At 40.9% G+C, this 18,397-nt stretch overlaps 3 protein-coding genes across 8 annotated transcripts; 1 reads left to right on the top strand and 2 right to left on the bottom strand.

The window, feature by feature from the left end:
- Nucleotides 1–772: 772 nt before the first annotated feature.
- Nucleotides 773–5,890, bottom strand: LOC119723471 (noelin-like). 2 transcript variants are annotated; one of them, XR_005270546.1, is made up of 7 exons: nt 5,354–5,890; nt 4,476–4,670; nt 3,676–3,945; nt 3,023–3,263; nt 2,465–2,582; nt 1,571–2,353; nt 773–1,240 (listed from the first exon to the last, which is right to left on the bottom strand). XR_005270546.1 is itself a non-coding variant. In XM_038194141.1 (7 exons), exons 2-7 carry the CDS (start codon nt 5,019–5,021, stop codon nt 1,633–1,635), a joined length of 1,614 nt encoding a protein of 537 aa, XP_038050069.1. In that variant the 5' UTR covers nt 5,022–5,258; nt 5,354–5,890; the 3' UTR covers nt 773–1,632. The 2 variants fall into 2 exon arrangements, 1 of the variants encoding a protein (XP_038050069.1); XM_038194141.1 differs by adding an exon at nt 4,953–5,258 and having other exon boundaries at nt 773–2,353.
- A 90-nt stretch (nt 5,891–5,980) lies between these two features.
- On the bottom strand, nt 5,981–8,879 carry LOC119723474. 2 transcript variants are annotated; one of them, XM_038194147.1, is made up of 3 exons: nt 8,791–8,879; nt 7,705–7,936; nt 5,981–7,471 (listed from the first exon to the last, which is right to left on the bottom strand). In XM_038194147.1, exons 2-3 carry the CDS (start codon nt 7,880–7,882, stop codon nt 6,408–6,410), a joined length of 1,242 nt encoding a protein of 413 aa, XP_038050075.1. In that variant the 5' UTR covers nt 7,883–7,936; nt 8,791–8,879; the 3' UTR covers nt 5,981–6,407. The 2 variants fall into 2 exon arrangements, with proteins under 2 accessions (XP_038050075.1, XP_038050074.1); XM_038194146.1 differs by having other exon boundaries at nt 5,992–7,471; nt 8,660–8,813.
- On the top strand, nt 6,935–18,352 carry LOC119723472 (putative glycerol kinase 5). Of its 4 annotated transcripts, none has more exons than XM_038194142.1 (18): nt 6,935–7,021; nt 9,477–9,639; nt 10,477–10,570; nt 10,696–10,771; nt 11,060–11,153; nt 11,480–11,569; nt 12,052–12,093; nt 12,599–12,674; nt 13,026–13,087; nt 13,258–13,331; nt 13,640–13,700; nt 13,817–13,943; nt 14,058–14,162; nt 14,748–14,842; nt 15,101–15,204; nt 15,417–15,479; nt 15,597–15,730; nt 16,390–16,532. In XM_038194142.1, the coding sequence occupies exons 2-18, from the start codon at nt 9,532–9,534 to the stop codon at nt 16,530–16,532; spliced, it is 1,548 nt and encodes a 515-aa protein (XP_038050070.1). In that variant the 5' UTR covers nt 6,935–7,021; nt 9,477–9,531. The 4 variants fall into 4 exon arrangements, with proteins under 4 accessions (XP_038050070.1, XP_038050071.1, XP_038050072.1 ...); XM_038194143.1 differs by lacking the exon at nt 6,935–7,021 and adding an exon at nt 8,959–9,084 and having other exon boundaries at nt 16,390–18,352; XM_038194144.1 differs by lacking the exon at nt 6,935–7,021 and adding an exon at nt 9,127–9,195.
- The last annotated feature ends 45 nt before the right edge of the window (nt 18,353–18,397 follow it).

Here is an 18,397-nt window from a genome sequence, read left to right on the forward strand (position 1 = left end):
ATAATTTTTTTCCAGTTGTGCACAGCGAGTTTCAAAGAGATAGTTCAAGACACCTGAATTTGCATTTTGTCAAGTTTCTTGTCATTAGTCCTTTAAAGTTGGGTGTGATGTTGCCGCGGGGAAGCTCCCCCCCCCTTTTTTTTAACATCATACATCTAGACCTATTAGGCCCAAAAAAATATTCGGTCTCTGGTCAGACCAAAGTTCCGGAATTGACGCGGCCACGCGGCTTTTTTTTTTCTTTCTTCAAGCTTGGATTGTACAGACAAGGTGGGGTACTATTTTGCTTTTTTGGTGTCCTCATGTACATCGGTGTCCTCCATAATTTGCCTTGGTGCTTTCGATCATTTGCCTTGGTGCAATTTCCCATTCTTTGGTGCTCTTTGGTAAAAAAAAACTTGAGGAGGTGCGGAAATAGAGGGCGCTGTTGGAGCTACCGCGGAACATTTTGGGAAAAAAAAATCGACGTGCATGATTAAAATCGATGCGCGCAGTGACCAGAGACCGACTTATTTATTTTTTTTGGCCTTACTTCAAATTCAATCCACCGCACGTTTTGCCCAGTCTGTTTTTGCTTACTTCAGATAAATCACTGAATTGGGTGCTTTAAAAAAATATAGGTTTTTTTTCAAGCTTTGTTGGTAGAGGGTAACATAATGCTATAATGCGCACAAGCTCATAGATAGTCATGACGAAGGTACTCGAGGCCCATAAAATGATCATCACGCCTACGCAAGACCACTTGAAAACAAGAAACATTTTGATGATAAAGTAGGCCTAAAGTGTATTTTATTAAGCATTTCAGCCATATATGAAGCTAAATAGGTTTGGTAAACTGCTAAGTAATATAATTTCACGGGTTTCAAAGTAACATTTGAGGACATTTTCTCATGGATTTAAAATTCATCACAACTCATGAAACTCGAACCAAGCGATAAGCCTTTGCACCTATACCTACATGTTCTTCTATAATTTCCATATCCATACCGGCTCAAAATTGTGGTAATTATATTAACGACTATAATATAAGATTACCACGCGCCTTATTTTACTTTTAATTCCTCCTTTGAGGCCTGATGAGATCCCCCCTGCAGGTTTGCCATTGTGCGCCCATTGTTCACCCAATATTGTAGTTTATCCTAAAACAACTTTTTTTTGCGTTTTTTTTTACCAAACTGTTTAAAGCTTTGGGGTTTTTTTTACGTTGTGTGCAAAGCCACTATACACTAATTAATTAACCCTTACTCTCTGAGGGTAGTTTACTGCATGTCAGTTGGTTATGCCAATGCCCTCCAGCTGCAGTTTATTGGCAGATAGTTTGTCTTAACAGTGAAGGCTCCAATTGGCAGGAGTTGGAGGCCCTGGGGGGTGCCTGATACTGACCAGCTGGGGGCACTCACTTTGTTATCAGAGGACTCTCATTGTTCTCTGTGGCATGTATTGGAGTGCCTGTCCAGTTACCCTTGAAATGACATGGCAGATATTGGAGGGCCATGCAAAAAAACATAGGAGATTTTCTTGAGGCACATATTGGCATGCGTTGGAGGGTCTAGTAGGGTAAGGGTTAAACAGTATCTAAGCTATTGCCAGCTCTTTCGTAGATAGGGTTAGAGTCTGCAGAGAATCACAGCATCATTCAAAGGTCATCGAGTAGACGACAGCGTGCTCGTTATCCCACCCGTACAGCATCTGATCACGCGGGTTATACTCGATAGAGGACAGGCTGCCGTACTTGATGATGAAGGGCACGTTGGTGAACCCTTCGAAGCCGGTCTCTGTGTCCATGAAGTAGGACACCTTGGAGTCGAACTCGGTGTAGCTGTTCAGACAGTACACTTTACCGCAGACCACGAAGCAGTTGCCCAGGCGGTTCTTCGGGTAGGCGCCGCGAAGGGTCCGGTTGAACTCAAGGGTGGTCTGGTCCACTTGGCTGACGGTGAGCATTCCGAGGGAGTCACCGTACAGCAGCCACAGGCCAGTCTCGTCTACGGTCAGGTCCATCTTGGGGACGACGGTAGTGGGGCGGTACGAGGCTTGCTCGAGCTGGGTTGCCGTCATTGCTCGCTCCTGTGACACATCTCCGGCAGTAAATGCTGGAAAAGAAGGCGAGGTGTGAGACAAATTTATCCCTATCAGTTTAAATTGGCGATGGCCGTCACGGTAATAACTGTAACGACTTGTTGACTCGCTGGAGTACGCGAAGATGGACCCATTGTAGACGACGGATTCGACGATGTGGTGCGTCACTTCTCCGGTTATCTGATGTGTTTCGTCCCGCTGGAAAGACTTGACGGACGAACTGGTCTTAAACTGAGTAGTCGTGCTGCTGCTTCTACTAGAGGTGGCTAGAAATCTGCAAATTCAACAAAAAGAACACCACGATCATTCAAGTAGGCCCATATACGTACGCCGGATGGAAGGCAAAAAAGTTAATTTCTCTTTAAAGTAGGCCTACATCTCTTACGTATGGAAATATACAAATTCCGGGTTCAGGATCGGATCCCGCATCCACGTGCCCTTAGAGCCGAGGCTCCCACGCAAGGTGTAAGGCTCTGAAATGCCGACCAATCTCCCGCAAGTATCTGGGGAAAAAATTAAATGTGAGAGGGAAATACTTTAAGAATCTGATTATTACTTTTTTTTCGAAGTTTGAATACCCCAAAAACTTAAAGAAAAAATCGAAAACCTGGTGAATAAAATTTGTTCAATGTTTACAAAACCTTGCATTGGGAAAGTTAATGTTCGAAGCGGCCTATACAAAGCGAGTTCAAGTTCATTATATTATAATGTCTGCTGTGCTAAAGTATTCTTTTTATTGATTTTTCATAATATAAGAAAAAATAATATGCACCTCTTTCCTATGATTCTATAGCCTATAATGTGTTTTGCTTTTTACAAAAGAAAACAAACCCAAATACATAAGCTTTGCCTACTAACATTTCTGTTACTATAGATTTAAGGATCGATGCCTTTTCATAGTATAGATCACATATCTTTAAAAAACGGCCAAAATAGGCACTACTTTGTTTCTCTTTCGCAGGCCACAGTTCGGGAAGGGTGTCGCTAGTTGGCGGGGTTGTCGTCGAGTCAGCGGGACTCTCCCTCTCTGCCCCCGCCGAGCCACGGTCGCCCGCGGTCGCCTGGTCGGTGCAAGATTTCAGCCGGTCCGTTAGCGAGCTGATCTCGCGCTGTATGGCAGCCGCGGCACCGTCTATGAATTCCTCTGATGCCATGGCATCCACGATTCTGGTGATGTTCGAGGCCTGGAAATAAATAATTTTATAACTTAGGAAACAGACAGACAATACCTATATGTTCCTTGATTAAAGCCAAGAAGTTTCCTTTTGCTAAAGCAACGATAATTTGAAACTTATAGGTGTATTTTTTAAGTTCTGTGGAAAATTATTGATGGGGACCAACCACAGGCTCAAACTTTTCTGTGATCAACTTATGTATAAGTATAGAGGCCTAAATAATATCCTCAAATATTACAAGCTAACAACCAAGGGTATTCGTACAGGTATGTTGCGCAAGGTGGGTGGGAATCATGTTGAATGTTCTGTATTTGGTGCGAACAGCTATTTAATTGCTCAGCTAAGTGGTATTCATGCAACAGCCGTTGCGTCAGAAATAATGTAATAGGTATAGCAATACAAATACATCCATGAATTATACCTCATCCAACATGACTTGGATCTTGCCCATGTGGGCTGCTTCAGACTCGATCCCATGCCACTCCCGTAGAGCGAACAGTGTGGACTGCATGTGCCGAATCCGAGTGAGCACGCCCTCTATCTCCACTCTAGTCACGAGCATCTGTCCGCCCTCAATGAGGTCAAAGGTCGACGTGACTTCCGTCAGATTGCTCTCGAATGCAGCGAAGAGTTCCGCGTGCCTGGTGGTCGTCTCGTGAAGTTGTTTGACATCGGGGGCTAGCTTAGAAATCTGAAAATGAATGACAATCCGTTTCTCACAGCAATTTTAAAATTACTTAAGTTTCAAATTTGAAGTAACCACTGGCCACACTCATTTCTCAACCGTTACGTGATCACAGCTCCGGTTCATTATCCTCAACCACCTTTTGTAACTTCGGACCGTCAGTTTTTATACACGAATTTCAAATAGGCACTGATGAAACGGAGGCACCCAGTGCTCTCGTTTGTTGAGAGTAAAAAGAAGAAAGAAAAAAATGTCCTCAATGCATACAGCGGCTTAGTACTGAGAGTCTTAGTTTCAATGCCAATTTGAAATTCGTCCGACCAGTTTATCAGATCCAACCAAATAAAACCAGTCACGCGAATTTCAAATTAAAAAAAATGATTTCGAATGTTCAAATTATTTATTATCGGCGTGCAATAGAATCACCATGATAACACCATGATAACAGCTCTATAGTTGGATTCGAACCAGGACCTCCCACAAAATAATGCAGAAGTCCGTGATGTGAATTGAGAAACATATTGAGTCTTTAATACCTTGTGTTGAATGTCCTGCAGTTTTTCCGAGTTCTTCTTTGCCTGGTAGTCGGTGCACAAGATCTCGGCCGGTTGTTGCACCGTACACAGGCAGATGCCTTCGTCGGTCATCTCCCCGTTAACTCGGAAGCCATTCTCAGCAGGCTCTAATAGCTTGGTGAAGGTAGGCTCTCGGGTGACGAAACCAACTGGTTCCTATACGTACACCGCAATATAATATACAGAGTAACATTTTGTGGGAAAGTAAAAGTTTTTAAAGCTGGAATCATTTTTCCGCCATGATTCCAGCCAGGTTTTTTGATGGAATAATTTTTTGAAGGGTTTTCCACGAACAGGTTCTACTGAAATTTTCTCTCTCATTTTCCCATGCAGGACTCGAGGGAGAAGAGCACCGATGAAGCACTATAAAATATGTAATCAATACCCACGATCGACAGAAATAATGCATGAATACATCAAACATTGGAAAACAGTTACCTGCTCAAAAACGCGGCCGTGGGAGACGCCAACGGTGAAAAACAGCAACACCACGATAAATGTAGTCATCTTGCCAAAAAAATCAGCGTCGCGAAAAGGCAATTTTCGTACGTTCCTCGCAAATCTCAAAATATAGTAACTCCTGAACGTACCAAAAAAAAGGACTTCGGTACAGGATCACGCGCTGTGTCTGTTGGTTTTACACAGTTCCACTTACAATTCCCGGAGCCCGGTATTGTTTTGGAAATGGGTTGAACTTGTTCCACTGAAATTTCCTCTCTCATTTCCCCCAAATATGTAAAGGACCTGAGGGAGAAAGGCACAGATGAAGCACTACATGTACAACCGAGGCTTACTGAAAGAAACAATCATGAATATTTTGAACATTGGAAAACAGTTACCTCATCAACGCCGTGGGAGACGCCAACGGTGAAAAACAGCAACGCCACGATAAATGTAGTCATCTTGCCAAAAAAATCCGCGTCGCGAAAAGGCAATGCTCGCATGTCCCTCGCAAACCTCACAATGAAGTAACTCCGGACGTACAAGAAAAAAGTTCTTCGGTACAGGATCACGCGCTGTGGATGTTGTGTTTTTCCCTCCGTTTGAGAATTATGCGCAGTTCTACTTCCAATTTCCGGAGCCCGGTATTGTTTTGGAAATGGGTTGAACCTTGAGCTAGCTATGCATTGTTTAGAGATTTGATCTTAGAGGATCAAGACCTTGGTTTTTATGGCAATCGTCAGAGGTACGTGTGAGGTTGTAAAGATTCAAATGATAAGCCACATGTAGACAATGTTGCGTGCGGGCTGGAATTTCCCCGATGGCGAAATATATGAGAAATTCAACACTTCACACAAAAGTTTCGAAATCATGTAGATGTGTACGATACCAGCCATGATAACTGCGTGTTTGACATGAATGATGCCGTTCATTCGATCTCCAACTTATTTTTCTCATGATAATATTCCTCAGCACAAAGCTGAAAAGAATTTGATACTTCAGACAAAATGCAATTACGACACGATTTGTAGCATGATTGTCTTTCTTTTCTTTATTACAGATTGTATGCATCGAGGTCATGATTAATATGCAGCTTCTTGGACAATTTTTAATGACCCATGCGTTCGATCTGCTTATGCATTAAATAGTTAAGTTGAATCCGCATGTAATGAACAGTTAATGCAATTTATAAAAAAAATAAATTACACAAAAAATACCGAGGATTCGGTAATATCTGGGCTCGGGAATTCAACTTTTTTTAATCAAAAAATAACTTCTATCCACTCTTCGTGAGAAAAAGTTCTTCTTTCTGGCATCAAGCAAAATACACCCATGGAGACACACAGTGCTTAAAAGTTAAATAAATCTGCACTCTTCCACAGTTTACAGGTGAGATTCCTTTATGACCAGTTTGTAGACAAAAATCAACAAATAACCTGATAGTTTCACCAATCAAAACATTTGTGAATCGTCCACGTCACAATCATCCATATCATCCGCTGCTGGTGGTCTTTTAAGAACCAAACAACCCTGCGTCCCGATAATGAACTCCAGCGAATCAAGCGGACTCTGATCCGCCATCAGGGCTGGGTCGTCCACAGCCCAATTCCCTTCTGATAACACCCCTTCTTCCTCTGTTGACATATCTGCCGTGTTTACCTCCAACAGTACAGGGTCTGCTACCTTTAGATATCCAATGCTCAGGTTGACATCAGATTCAGCAAGTGAATGGGTGCTTATCAGCTGTTCATCGCCGCTATCAGTTCTCTCTGTTTGCGATTCGGGCATGGGTGCTGTGTCCAAGAGATCGGGATCGACGTACCGCAACATGTTGATGTTTAAACCAGGCTGGGTGTCTGAGTCTCCAAGTGGCATCATGGAGCGGTAGCTACACGCCGACTGATCAACTGTGGAGGATTCCAGCTCTGTTTCTTGAGACAAAAGAGAACTTTCCGCTTCCTCGAGAGGTACAAAGGTTATCCTGCACGCCGGGTGGTCGTTAACTGGAGGGTTAACCGAGCTCTCATCAGACGAGGCTTTTGTGGACTTTAGCAAGCCAACATAAGGTAGATGAGAACCACTTCCATGTGTTTGAACATTTCTGAGTCTTGTTCTCTGCTTGAGAAAGGCATCCTTGTCCTTGGACTTGCCACTACTTCTCCTCATGCTAACTGCATCCACAGAAATGACATCATCTTCATCATAATCATCAACAGAGTCTGCCTGATGATTCTGTTCCTCATTTCGTAGGCTTCCATGCCGGACATTTTCCTTACTTTCTTGTACTTGACATCTGTTCTGATGTTTTGTGTTTGAAAGACGAGGATTTGTGGGTTTCTGGTTGCCATAGCAGCTATTTACTGCATTCTCGTCCCAATGGTGCGATGCCAAATCTTTGCGGAAAATCCGACTCACAGATTGAGCTTTTATTTGTTTAATTGGAGACTCAACAATTCGGGCATCTGGCATAATATTCTCATGGGTCGACTGAATCTGATGTAAAATTCTGTGGTGCTCTAAAAAAAAAAACCGGACAACAATAATAAGCTTGCATGACTCAGTATCAATTCAATTTCAACATAATAGGTATTTAGTAAATTAAAATAATAAAAAGTCGCTTTCTTTTATTCCAATTTAAAGAATGCAGCAAGAATGCTGAATTACTAATGTAGTTTGTAATTTATTTATTTCCTGGGGGGGGGGGGGGGGCACGGATACTGTTGGCTTAATTTTTTTTTCATCTGATTACCTGTGTGATGAAGTTCAGGCCTGTTGTCGTTGTCGTGACATGCTTGTTTAGGCTGGGCTCGCACAGAGTGAAGACATTTCTGATCAGTCTTCAAATCTCTGCGCTTTCCAAAGAAGTCATTAAGGGTGGTTTGTTTTGTTGCCATCGGAACCATTATTAATGTTGGTTCGTCACGCATCTGGCCGTTGTGGAAATGTAGGGGATCCCTGCTCAAAACTTTCTGTTTCTTGGGCTACATGGAAAAAGACGGAAAAAAGAAACTAAACAACGTTTCGAAAAAGTAATATTCCGGAAAGATTCCCATTTCTGGCATCACTTTGCACCCTGTGCACAAACCCTATGAGACTGGTCTGAACAAGTGGGTTTTTTCCAGTAAATACTTCAACATGTTCCCTGTTAAATTTGACTTTTTAGGACATATTATCACTTTCTGATGGCTGATAGGTCACTGAAGGGAAAATTAGTGATGGCCAGATGCGGGAATCTTTCCAATATCATTATTGAATGGGGAAAGAATGTAGTATCCAGACGCCATTAATGGCGGTTATGTACACAGTATATCGAGAGTCAACATGTACTTTACAAGCACGTGCAAGAGCATTTTCTAAATATTGCTTCTAACGTTAACAGAATTGGAAATGTTTTTCAGTCCCAGATTCATGTCTTTACAACATTTTTGCAAATGACTGATCTCACTGAGATGATATACGATGAAAAAAAATTGCGTCAGGATGCAACATTCTAAATTTCCTCTATGAGTTTTTACCCTCCTACTGGTCCCAGACAGTTTCCCACACGTACGTACCCGTTTCATCAAACCGCGTACGATCAGAGCGCAGTCGACAGTCAGTGACAGTGTACTGCAGTCAGCAGTGTGCTACTGTTAGTGTTACTGTAATAGCGTGAATCTACAGCGATTAATACAAGTGTTGGATGGAAATATTTACGAACTTACAGGTTTAGCAGTCAGCCAGACATCACACTGTACCTCAACATGCCCTGGTGATACCCTTGTGGCTTTCCTTTTCCCCATTTTCGAAGCAATTTACACGAAAATACGCTGTTTTGTAACTCGCTCGTGCTTACCTTGTGATGAACTGGCACCACTCCATGTACGCGTAATTAGCAGCAAGGCAACGTCTGGGTACCATTCCTTCACGATAAATCGAACTTCCCGCGTTTTGCCTCGTTCTGGCAATTGGTGGCGCGCTTCGCATAAACACACGCGTGATCGTGAATCGATTCATCGCTAGCTAGCTGAAAGTGCTTTTGTAATCATTTAAATATTTCGTCACGCGATTGTCCCCGTAGACAGTGGTAGATGACTTTGTAGAGCCCGCCATTCATGATGTGGTGCTGTTGTTCAGTGATTCATCACAGGTATGCCTTTTGCTCATTCTGCATAGCGTAGCACACGGTGCATGGACCAATGAAACCGGAAGTTAACGCAACTTGTTCGAGTGTTTATCCAATGGGCGTTTGTAATCAGTGGTGCGTGCGCGCACATATCATGTATATATCATGTATATATGAGTTATGACCCTATAGAATGATGAAGTCACTTAAGAACCAGATTCAGCGGGCGTGTCCTACATGTCCATTCACATTTCAAAAACTTTTTTTGTGGTTTCAGGTAATGTAAAAAGAATTATAACCATTGATAATTGGTTGTAATTTTTGTCACATCAAAAACTGCTAGGTCCCCTAATTATATATACATTGTATTGTGTTTCTTGTCTAAATCCTGTATGTTTTGTATAAATCTTCCACAGCAAGAAAACTGAACCTGACACCGACAGAGGTAACCTTTGATGGCTGTCCATCGCCATGGCAACTCAGGAAGCATACATCGCTGCCATCGATATCGGCACGACCACCCTCCGATGCCACATCTATAATGAAAAGGCCGAGATCAAAGGGATCGGCGTACAGAAGGTTTGTTGCACTGCGCCCCTCGGGTCTCTAACGAGTCAACAAAGTTTTCTGGTTTAATTTAGTCACTTGTGTACCTGTAAATTTGTACTTTTGTTCTTCCCCTGAACCAACATAACTTCATACATATTGAGCACCGACAGCTCTCCGAGAAATTGCGAGAACAAATTCACGGGTGGGACTTGAACCGAAAACCTCCTGCTTACTTAAAAATAATTACATCTTGCTGACAGTTTTGTCTCCTATTGAAGGGATGAGTAAATATTACCATAAGGATCTTTCTTGCATTTTATGACAGCACGCGCCAATTTCACTTAGCTGCAAAGCACAGAAATTCAAGGAGCCAAAAACGGTCATTCGATCAGCCACAATTGGTTACAAGCAAAAAAAGCGAATCCCTTGTAAATTTTTACTTAATCGTAACTGATCTCAGCTTAATATTGCTAATTAAACAGGTACGCTTGTGGTTGGGAAATATATTCTGATTAGCAGCTTCAAGACGGCTTGCGGAGCGCTGTGGTCCAATGGTTATGGTGTTCGGCTCACTTGCCCCGGTACGTGGGTTCGAACCCAGACAGGGAACATGGAGCTTGTGTTCTTGGGCAAGACACTTTACTACAATTGCCTCTCTCCACCCAGGAGTATAAATGGGTACCTGTGAAGGTAGAGACCAGATTGCGCTGATCTTGAGCTGCTGCAGAAACTGGTCTCATGGCCTTATGAACAGGGGTAATAATTGTGAAGCGCTATGAGACCTTTGGTATAAAGCGCTATATAAGCACTACAGTGTGTAAGACACGTTTTGAAGCAGATGTTTTTGTTTTGCTCTTCTTGATGCAGACCAGTGTTCATCGTCCTAGCCAAGGAATGGTGGAGATTTTGCCGGACGTCCTCTGGGAGAAGTTCACTACTGCCGTGAAGGATGCCATTACACGTAAAAATAAAAGAGGGGGGGGGGGGAATCTAGGAATCTGTATAAGTGACTGCATGTACTTTTGTCATGTACTTTGCCATGTACAGGGACTAATTGGGAAATGATGTTCTTTTTTTTATGTACAGAAGCTAAACTGGAACCAGAGCAGGTCGTTGCCATGGGGATATCGACACTCAGGGCCACTTTCATAACATGGAACAGGTGAATTAAGATCCATAGTAATTTCTTGCTTGCATAATTAATTGCCTTACTTAGATCAAACAAAAACAATGTGCCATGAGCTCCAGCAGGTGCAATCTTTGAAGCTGATGGACCTTCTCCATGCAAAGAGTTCAACTCCACCCCCCCCCCCCCAAACACATACATGACTTTATGAGTGTACCTCATTCCGACCATTTTGATTTTTAGGAAATATTCAAACAGCAAATTTTATTGGCTTATTGTGAAATCTTAAGGCATTATCGCTGATCACTTTTTTTTTTATTATAGGGAAACGGGGGAACCATACCACAACTTCATCTGTTGGAATGATACACGGGCTGAAAAACTTGCAAAAACTATCAACCAGTCTGCCTCTTTCTGGGTGAGTTGTGATCCTACTGACAAGGAGAGCTCCCTCTGTTGTTTTCAGTTAGATAGTGGCAGTCGAGAATCGTGACTTTCCGTTGGGTTTCATGGCTGAACCAGAAGGGGCAACCAATTGTGATCTGACTGACTGAGCCACTGACTGACTGTTTGACTGACTGATTCGCTGAGGAAACAGACTGTCCTGAACTGAAATTAGTCTTGTGTTTGTTTGTTCAGTTAATCGAGGACCACATTCTGATGGGGGACTTTGTAAATAATTATTAGAAGGAAACGTTTCCTTGAACTGATACCTGTTCCTGTTTTCATTTCATCACTCCGCAGTGCCTGAGAAAAGGATCCAAGTTGGTGCATATCTTCTCCCGCATGCAACGGTTTGAGGCTGGCAGCATCTTTCAATTCATGTCGCTCTATGTAAGTTACAATTCATGATGTGAATACATAAACACTAAAATATTCCGCATTAAACAGCTTTAGCCTTTGAGTAGCGGCTTATTGAAGTAGATTTAAAACTGTACACACAATACTGTAGAGCCGATATACTTGTCGGATGCCATTTCAAGTGGATACATCGGCTAGCCATACGGTACCTAACAAGTGAAAGTGGCTTCTGACTAGCGCACCTTGAACACAGTCTTTGACAAAAATGGGGAACCACCAATACAGGGCTGGATTGCTCAGTTGGTAGAGCACTGGAACAGCAATCCGGAGGTTGAGGTTCAAATCCACTTCTTTGTTGAACTTTAAAATGATCTTAAAAAGTTAAAATTCAGTTGATGTTGTAAATGGTGGGTTTAGAAAATTTGATGCCAACCATGATTGGGATGTAACTTTTGTTTTAAATTTTTGGAAAGGCCAATGTTGTTTGATTAATTTCTTTTTCTTTCATTTCACAGGCCTCTATAAAACTGTACTGGGTCCTGCTAAACATTCCTGGAGTAAGTTGATCAGCATTTTGCTACTTGTACTAGGGCTGTCCCGAATATTCAAATATTCAAATATTCATATATTCAAATATTCAAATATTCAAATCTTCAAATATTCAAGCATCAACCGAATATTTGAATAGCTTTTTGCCCGTTCGAAAAAACATAAGTATGCATGTACGTACACACACGACTGGTTTTTTTTTTCAATCGTAAAGTTGCAGCGCTTTATTGTTAGGTGGCACTTTGTTTTTGTCGCCGGTAACTTTTTTTGTCTTAGACGGTTAATGTTCCCATCCTTTTAGCAGGTTAAAGACCTGGACAGTTATAACATGCTTAGGCCCACTGTGAAATGCCCCACTGGCCCATAATATGGACGCAGCACACAGTTTTAACTGGGCAACAACTTTTGACCGGCGCAGTACGCTGTCGCAGCTGGCAAATATAGAACTTGATCAGTGAGTTTTGAATATAGGAATATTCAGTCAAAAGTATTTCTTTTTTTTATATCCTCCAGGTGAAAGAAGATGCCCTAGAAAATAAGGTCTTGTTTGGCACAATTGAAACTTGGCTTGTTTGGAAACTTACCAAAGGTGAGATCTTACATCACGATTCATTTACACAATTTTGCAAATCCCGCAGTAAAAATATTAATTACTCAAATAGGAAACAATAATTATTAAGACCTGATGATATAAAACAAAGCTAATTCCAGAAAAGTCATTTTTAATGAGAGCCTATTGGAAAAAAAGTGACTGAAAAATTTAGTTTTGGCGACAAGTCATTTCACTTGAACAGTGCTAGGAAAAAAACTCATTTTTGTTATGATTTATTTTTTTACAAGTTTCTACCAGTACTTCTTTGTTACAATTCAAATATCCTTTTGACAAACTTGGTGTAATTTTCGTAATTTGTTGGGTTTTTTTAAATTTATTTTTGTGCAGGGAAAGTTCATGCCACAGATCTCTCCAACATCGCTTCAACAAGCTTGTATGATTTGTACAATGTAAGAATACTTTCTGCAAGCTTATCAGTTTAAACACTGCTCATCCGATTTCAATTTGTTTTGGTCAATAGCCAACTTTTTTCCCTGGAAATGAAGCCAGGCTTTTTTTCCGAGGCACCATTTTTACCAATGAAACATAATGTTGTGTATTGTTTTTTCTCGTTTACCAGAAAAGTTGGAACACCATCCATATGCGCTACCTGGGAATTCCCTTAAGTATGATGCCAGAAATCAAAGACACAAGGTGAGATTTATGGTGTATATTTGGTGCCCGCCATATTGGTCTTGTTCCCTGAGGCCACCTGCAGTTGTCATGTGCTGTGGCACTGCTTTGATCAGCACCAGACCAATCCTAAATGGTATAATGACTGAATTTATCAACGTGTTTGTAGAAATTTAACAAAACACTCCCACAAAAAAGTGATCTACTACTAAACAAACAATTTTCTGACTATGAATGAAAACTTCTGGATATACATGTACATAGTGTAAGCATTTGTCTGCCTTTTATCTTTTTAACTGAAATTTGATGTTTTTTGGCTTTCTTTTCAGTGGCGATTTTGGAGAATGTGATCCTGAAGTCTTTGGTGCGTCTATTCCCATCAGAGCTGTGGTATGAACTTTGTTTTTGCTCTCTTTACAAAAAAAAATAAATATTGTGTTTCAGCAGAATGTTCTAAGTTTCTTTATCATTATAATTATTTGTTGGACCAACAAATATTTTCACAGGTTGGTGATCAGCAGGGTTCATCGTTCGGACAGTGTTGCTTCAGAGAAGGGGAAGTGAAGGTTACCATGGGAACAGGAACATTCCTTGTGATGAACACCGGAAGTAAAATATGTCTTCCTGTAAATGGTAAGTCTGGCACCATGAGCAAAATATCAGTTTTCAACCAATTAAGACAAATACGACAACTTCCTCAGTACTTTGTACCGTAATGTTTGAATTTCTCAATATTGTCCTTTCAAGGTGTCTATCCTACTATTGGTTGGAAAATTGGGGATGAAATCGTTTACCAGTTGGAGTGCCAAGATACTGATGCGGGCACGGTGATCGAGTGGGGCTTACAAATGGGTGAGTATATTGAGTAAATAGCATCGTTAAAAAATGTTTAAGAGCTTTTTCGAGTAAGGTTTGGTTCTCTAACGACCCTGTAGCCAGTGTTGTTTTCGAATTCATCAATAATCCTCGCTAAGTAAAGTCGAGAGCCAAAATGTCCCATCAGGCGGCCGGCATTTATCTCCGGTTTCCTTGGAATAAAACGACTAAGAATGTGTCTATTCCCTCCTGGATGGGATGCCAGTCCATCACAGGTTACTCCCCAGCTAACGCCGGTACCCATTTTGCTTCTGGGTGATGAAAAGGCAAGTGGAGATGACGTGGCTTGCTCAACATATGACCAGCAGCTGGATTTGAACCCCTGACCCTCGGATCATGAGTCACGAACCCTAACCACTAGGCCACACTCCCCTCGCTAGTCTACCACAATTTGGTCGTTTGTCATCCAGTCGCAATCAAGTCAAAAGCAATTAAATTAAAACTTTTTACAAATGAGATTCCTTTGTTACTGTTCATCCCCTGTTACTTGTGACTGGACTTTTGATCAACATGTCCCAGACTTTACCTTGTCCTTTTTTATTTGATTTGTATTCATTTTAGGTTTGTATGAAACCCCGGCCAAGTCAGTTGAAGTCGCAAACTCTGTGGAGGACGCGGGTGGGGTTTGCTTTGTGCCTGCCTTCTATGGTTTGCAGGTAAAAAATCTTTTTCATTATTATTATTTTGGTTGATTCGTTGAATCCTGCTTTTCTCTTCCTGATTATTGGCTTGCCTTTGAGAATCCTTCACAGCGAGTAAATTACTTTACAATTTCACAAAAACTTGAGTTACAACTAATAGATTCCAGGAGTATTTTATTCAGATTAAAGTTGTATTGATAGGCTTTATGTGTGATCAGATGTTCCACTGTTTGACCATACATGCATTTTGATTGGTTCGGTTTTTTTTGACAGGCGCCCATCAATGATTACCATGCCTGCTGCTCTCTGATTGGTCTAAGGCCCTCGACAACGCCAGCCCACATCACCAGAGCTTCTCTAGAGTCCATCGCATTCAGGTATTTGAACTACAACTTTAGCAAGTTTTCCTTTAAACTAAAAAATCCTCACGTATCTTTAAAATCAACCAGAAGGTTTTGAAGATTTTGAAGGATTGGGAAAGGGACTGGGGAGATATCATTTTTTTTCAGAATTTCAAGTTTAAAGTGACACTGAGGTTCTCCAAAAATATCACGTTCTGAGATTTGTTGTCCATAATTTTTTTTTTCAGACTTGTTCAGCTGTATAACACTGCCACGAAAAGAAGCGGGACAAAAGTTCGACCAGGCTTGAGGTAGTTTAAGAAAACACGTTTTTGTTTTTGATTTGTTGCAAGTAATTTCAAAGGTAAATGTAAAGTAGTGGATGAAATGTAAATCTATTGTTTGTTTATATTTTATGACATCTGCAGGTTTGATGGTGGTGTGAGCAACAATGATTTCATCGTCCAGTTAGTGTCCAATTTGCTCGTACAGAAGATTGACCGGCCGTGCAACCTGGACATGTCATGTCTGGGAGCAGCATTCTTGGCTGGACTAGGGGCAGGTAGGATTAGCCGTACTATCACCCCAAACAAGCCACCCTTCCCAACCCCTCCCTGACCACCTCCCAGACCCTCAACTCAACCAATCAACCCCCTCACCCAATCCACCCCTTCATCTCCACCCCTGACCCCCAACCCCTCACCCCCACACCCAATCCCTCACCCCCACACCCAATCCCTTACCCAACCCAGACCCTCAACTCAACTCTCACTCCTCGCCCCTTCCCCCACCCAACCCCCTGACCCACCCCTTACCCCTCATCTCCACCTCTCACCCCCATTAACCAACCCCTTACACCCACCCATCACCCAACCCACCCCGCCCTACCCCTCCCCCACCCATCACCCTTCACCCCAACCCAATCCCTCACCCCAACCCACAGCGGCCTTCCCCTCACATTCCTCCCCTCGACCCTTTCCACACCACTTCACCCCAGCTCCGTCGCCCTCACCCCCATCTCCACCCCAATCCCCTTCACCTTCCCTGCTCAAAATAGCCACGCGACACCTCCACTATGCCTTATGATTTTTAAGACTACATGTACATGTATAATTATCATTATTAGTTCTATCAAAAGTCATCACCAATCTACAACAGGAATTGTCCAAGTTTTGAGAAACTCCCAAATGCATTGTTTGTTTTACCATCTTGATTCAAAAGGAGTGTGGAAGAGTAAAGAGGAACTGATCCCCCTCCGAGCAACTCAAGCCATCTTTGAACCTGAGGAAGCCATTAAGAAATACGAACCCATCTGTAGGACTTGGATGCGGGCAGTCAACAGGTCACTAAATTGGTATGTATGATATAAGCAAAGGGCAAAGGTCAACCTGTATTAAGAATTTTTTTTTTTTAAGAAATCATTAGAAAGAATTGATTATTTTAAAAGATTTGTCAGGGGAAAGAAGTTTATAGTTTCTAAATTAATGTTATATAATCATAAAGTGTTTTGCACCTGGAAAAACCAAAGGCTTTCAAGTGCTACAAATTTATTATTCCAATTTAAGAATCGGGATTGTATATGCATAGAGCAAGGAATGTAGTGTTCAGTTTGAAAGTATTTTAAGGGTGTGACTTTGCGTATAATTTTGTAAACGTTTAGCAAATATTTTACAAACCGTTTAAACGTTTAGCCATTTCACAAAGGCTGACACCTGCCCCACTATATCTGCAGACTGGCGTGATTGACATGATTGACAGTACTTGAAACAGTAAAAACTTAAGTATGTGTAATCAACTACTTCGGTGCTTCTAACGTTTTGCAATTAAATAGCTTAATTATTTGTTGTATGTATCTTTATAACTGAACTAAGATCAGGTTACGGGTTGCGCGGCTAAAACATTTTTGAAAATGTGTGTAATGGATTTAGAATATTATTTCGTTTAAACGTTGAAACGTGTAAACGTCTCATCCTTAAATTGTATGTTACGTTTTCACTGTAAAAGACATCATATTTATGGGAAAACCATATTACAGACTTCCTTTCTAACGTTTCAGTTCGTACCTCAAATGCATGTTTTTGAAAGTGTCACAGTACTTTTTCCATTTTGTATTTAATCATCTTTTGAAGGTTTACCACGTACCGTCTGTGCCTAGTATTGTTATTACAGTCACTGGTGGTTCCTGTTTACAAACTTATCAGAACATGAGTTAAAACTCCAAGAAATGGACACATATGAATACAGAGGTATTCTAATAAAGTGTCAGACAATTTTTATGTCTTTCCTGTAAATTTACATTGCATATCGAAAAAGGTGCCAGAATTTTGTTGTAAAGTTACATGGACATGCTGCTTTCATGAAATTCAATCAGTTTGTTGTTTAATTGTTGTTGCCTGTACTACATGTACATTCCAAATATGGTGTTTTTTTATACAAAAGTTTTTAAAAGTTTAGATATAATTGTATGCAAATTAAATTTCTATAAATGGAACCTTTTTTTTTTTAGGAATGTGTTCCATTCTGTTTTTGTGGCTTTTATTTTTAACAAGCAAGATATGCAGAAATCAACAATGAATTTTTTTTTTGGTTCTACATAATTACAAGTAAATATGTATGCATAGCATTAGAAGTCATCGCTGTACTATAGATGATCACAAGTTATAGAGGGCAGTAGACAAGTCAAACAATGTTCATTGGTATCCAGCAGTGGTTGGCTGGTTTACGCATTGGATCTTTATCAGGTGTTGTAGAGCTTGGTTTTGCATTCATAACACAAACAGATTGACTTTTACCACTAGAGGGCGACAGACTCTAAACTTTAAGGACCCTACTGAATGAACCAAAAATATACAATTGCAATTGTAGCTAATGATACAAAATAATTATTGTTAAATTTTTGTACATAAGGTATCAGTTTGTAAACTAATTTTTGATTGGAAGAAAGTTTTGATGTATTCATTATTGCTATTAGATAATATAAAAAAAATAATCATGTACAGTCATGAAATGAAAAGTAATACAATTGTTTTTTTTTTTTAAATCTATCAATATCCGGGTACTACTGTTGCAAACCACTTTTTGTACATTTTGTTAACTTACAATTTATATAAAAACTACTGTACATTGAAGAAAGACTACATGATGTTCAAAATTATAATAAAATCAGGTAAGATTTTCAAACCGAGTTTTGGAGTGCCCTGAATATCCGTCCAACAACTAAATCTTTGAT

This window comes from Patiria miniata, unplaced genomic scaffold (genome assembly GCF_015706575.1).
Source record: "Patiria miniata isolate m_02_andy unplaced genomic scaffold, ASM1570657v1 HiC_scaffold_17, whole genome shotgun sequence".
Taxonomy (NCBI): Eukaryota; Metazoa; Echinodermata; class Asteroidea; order Valvatida; family Asterinidae; genus Patiria; species Patiria miniata.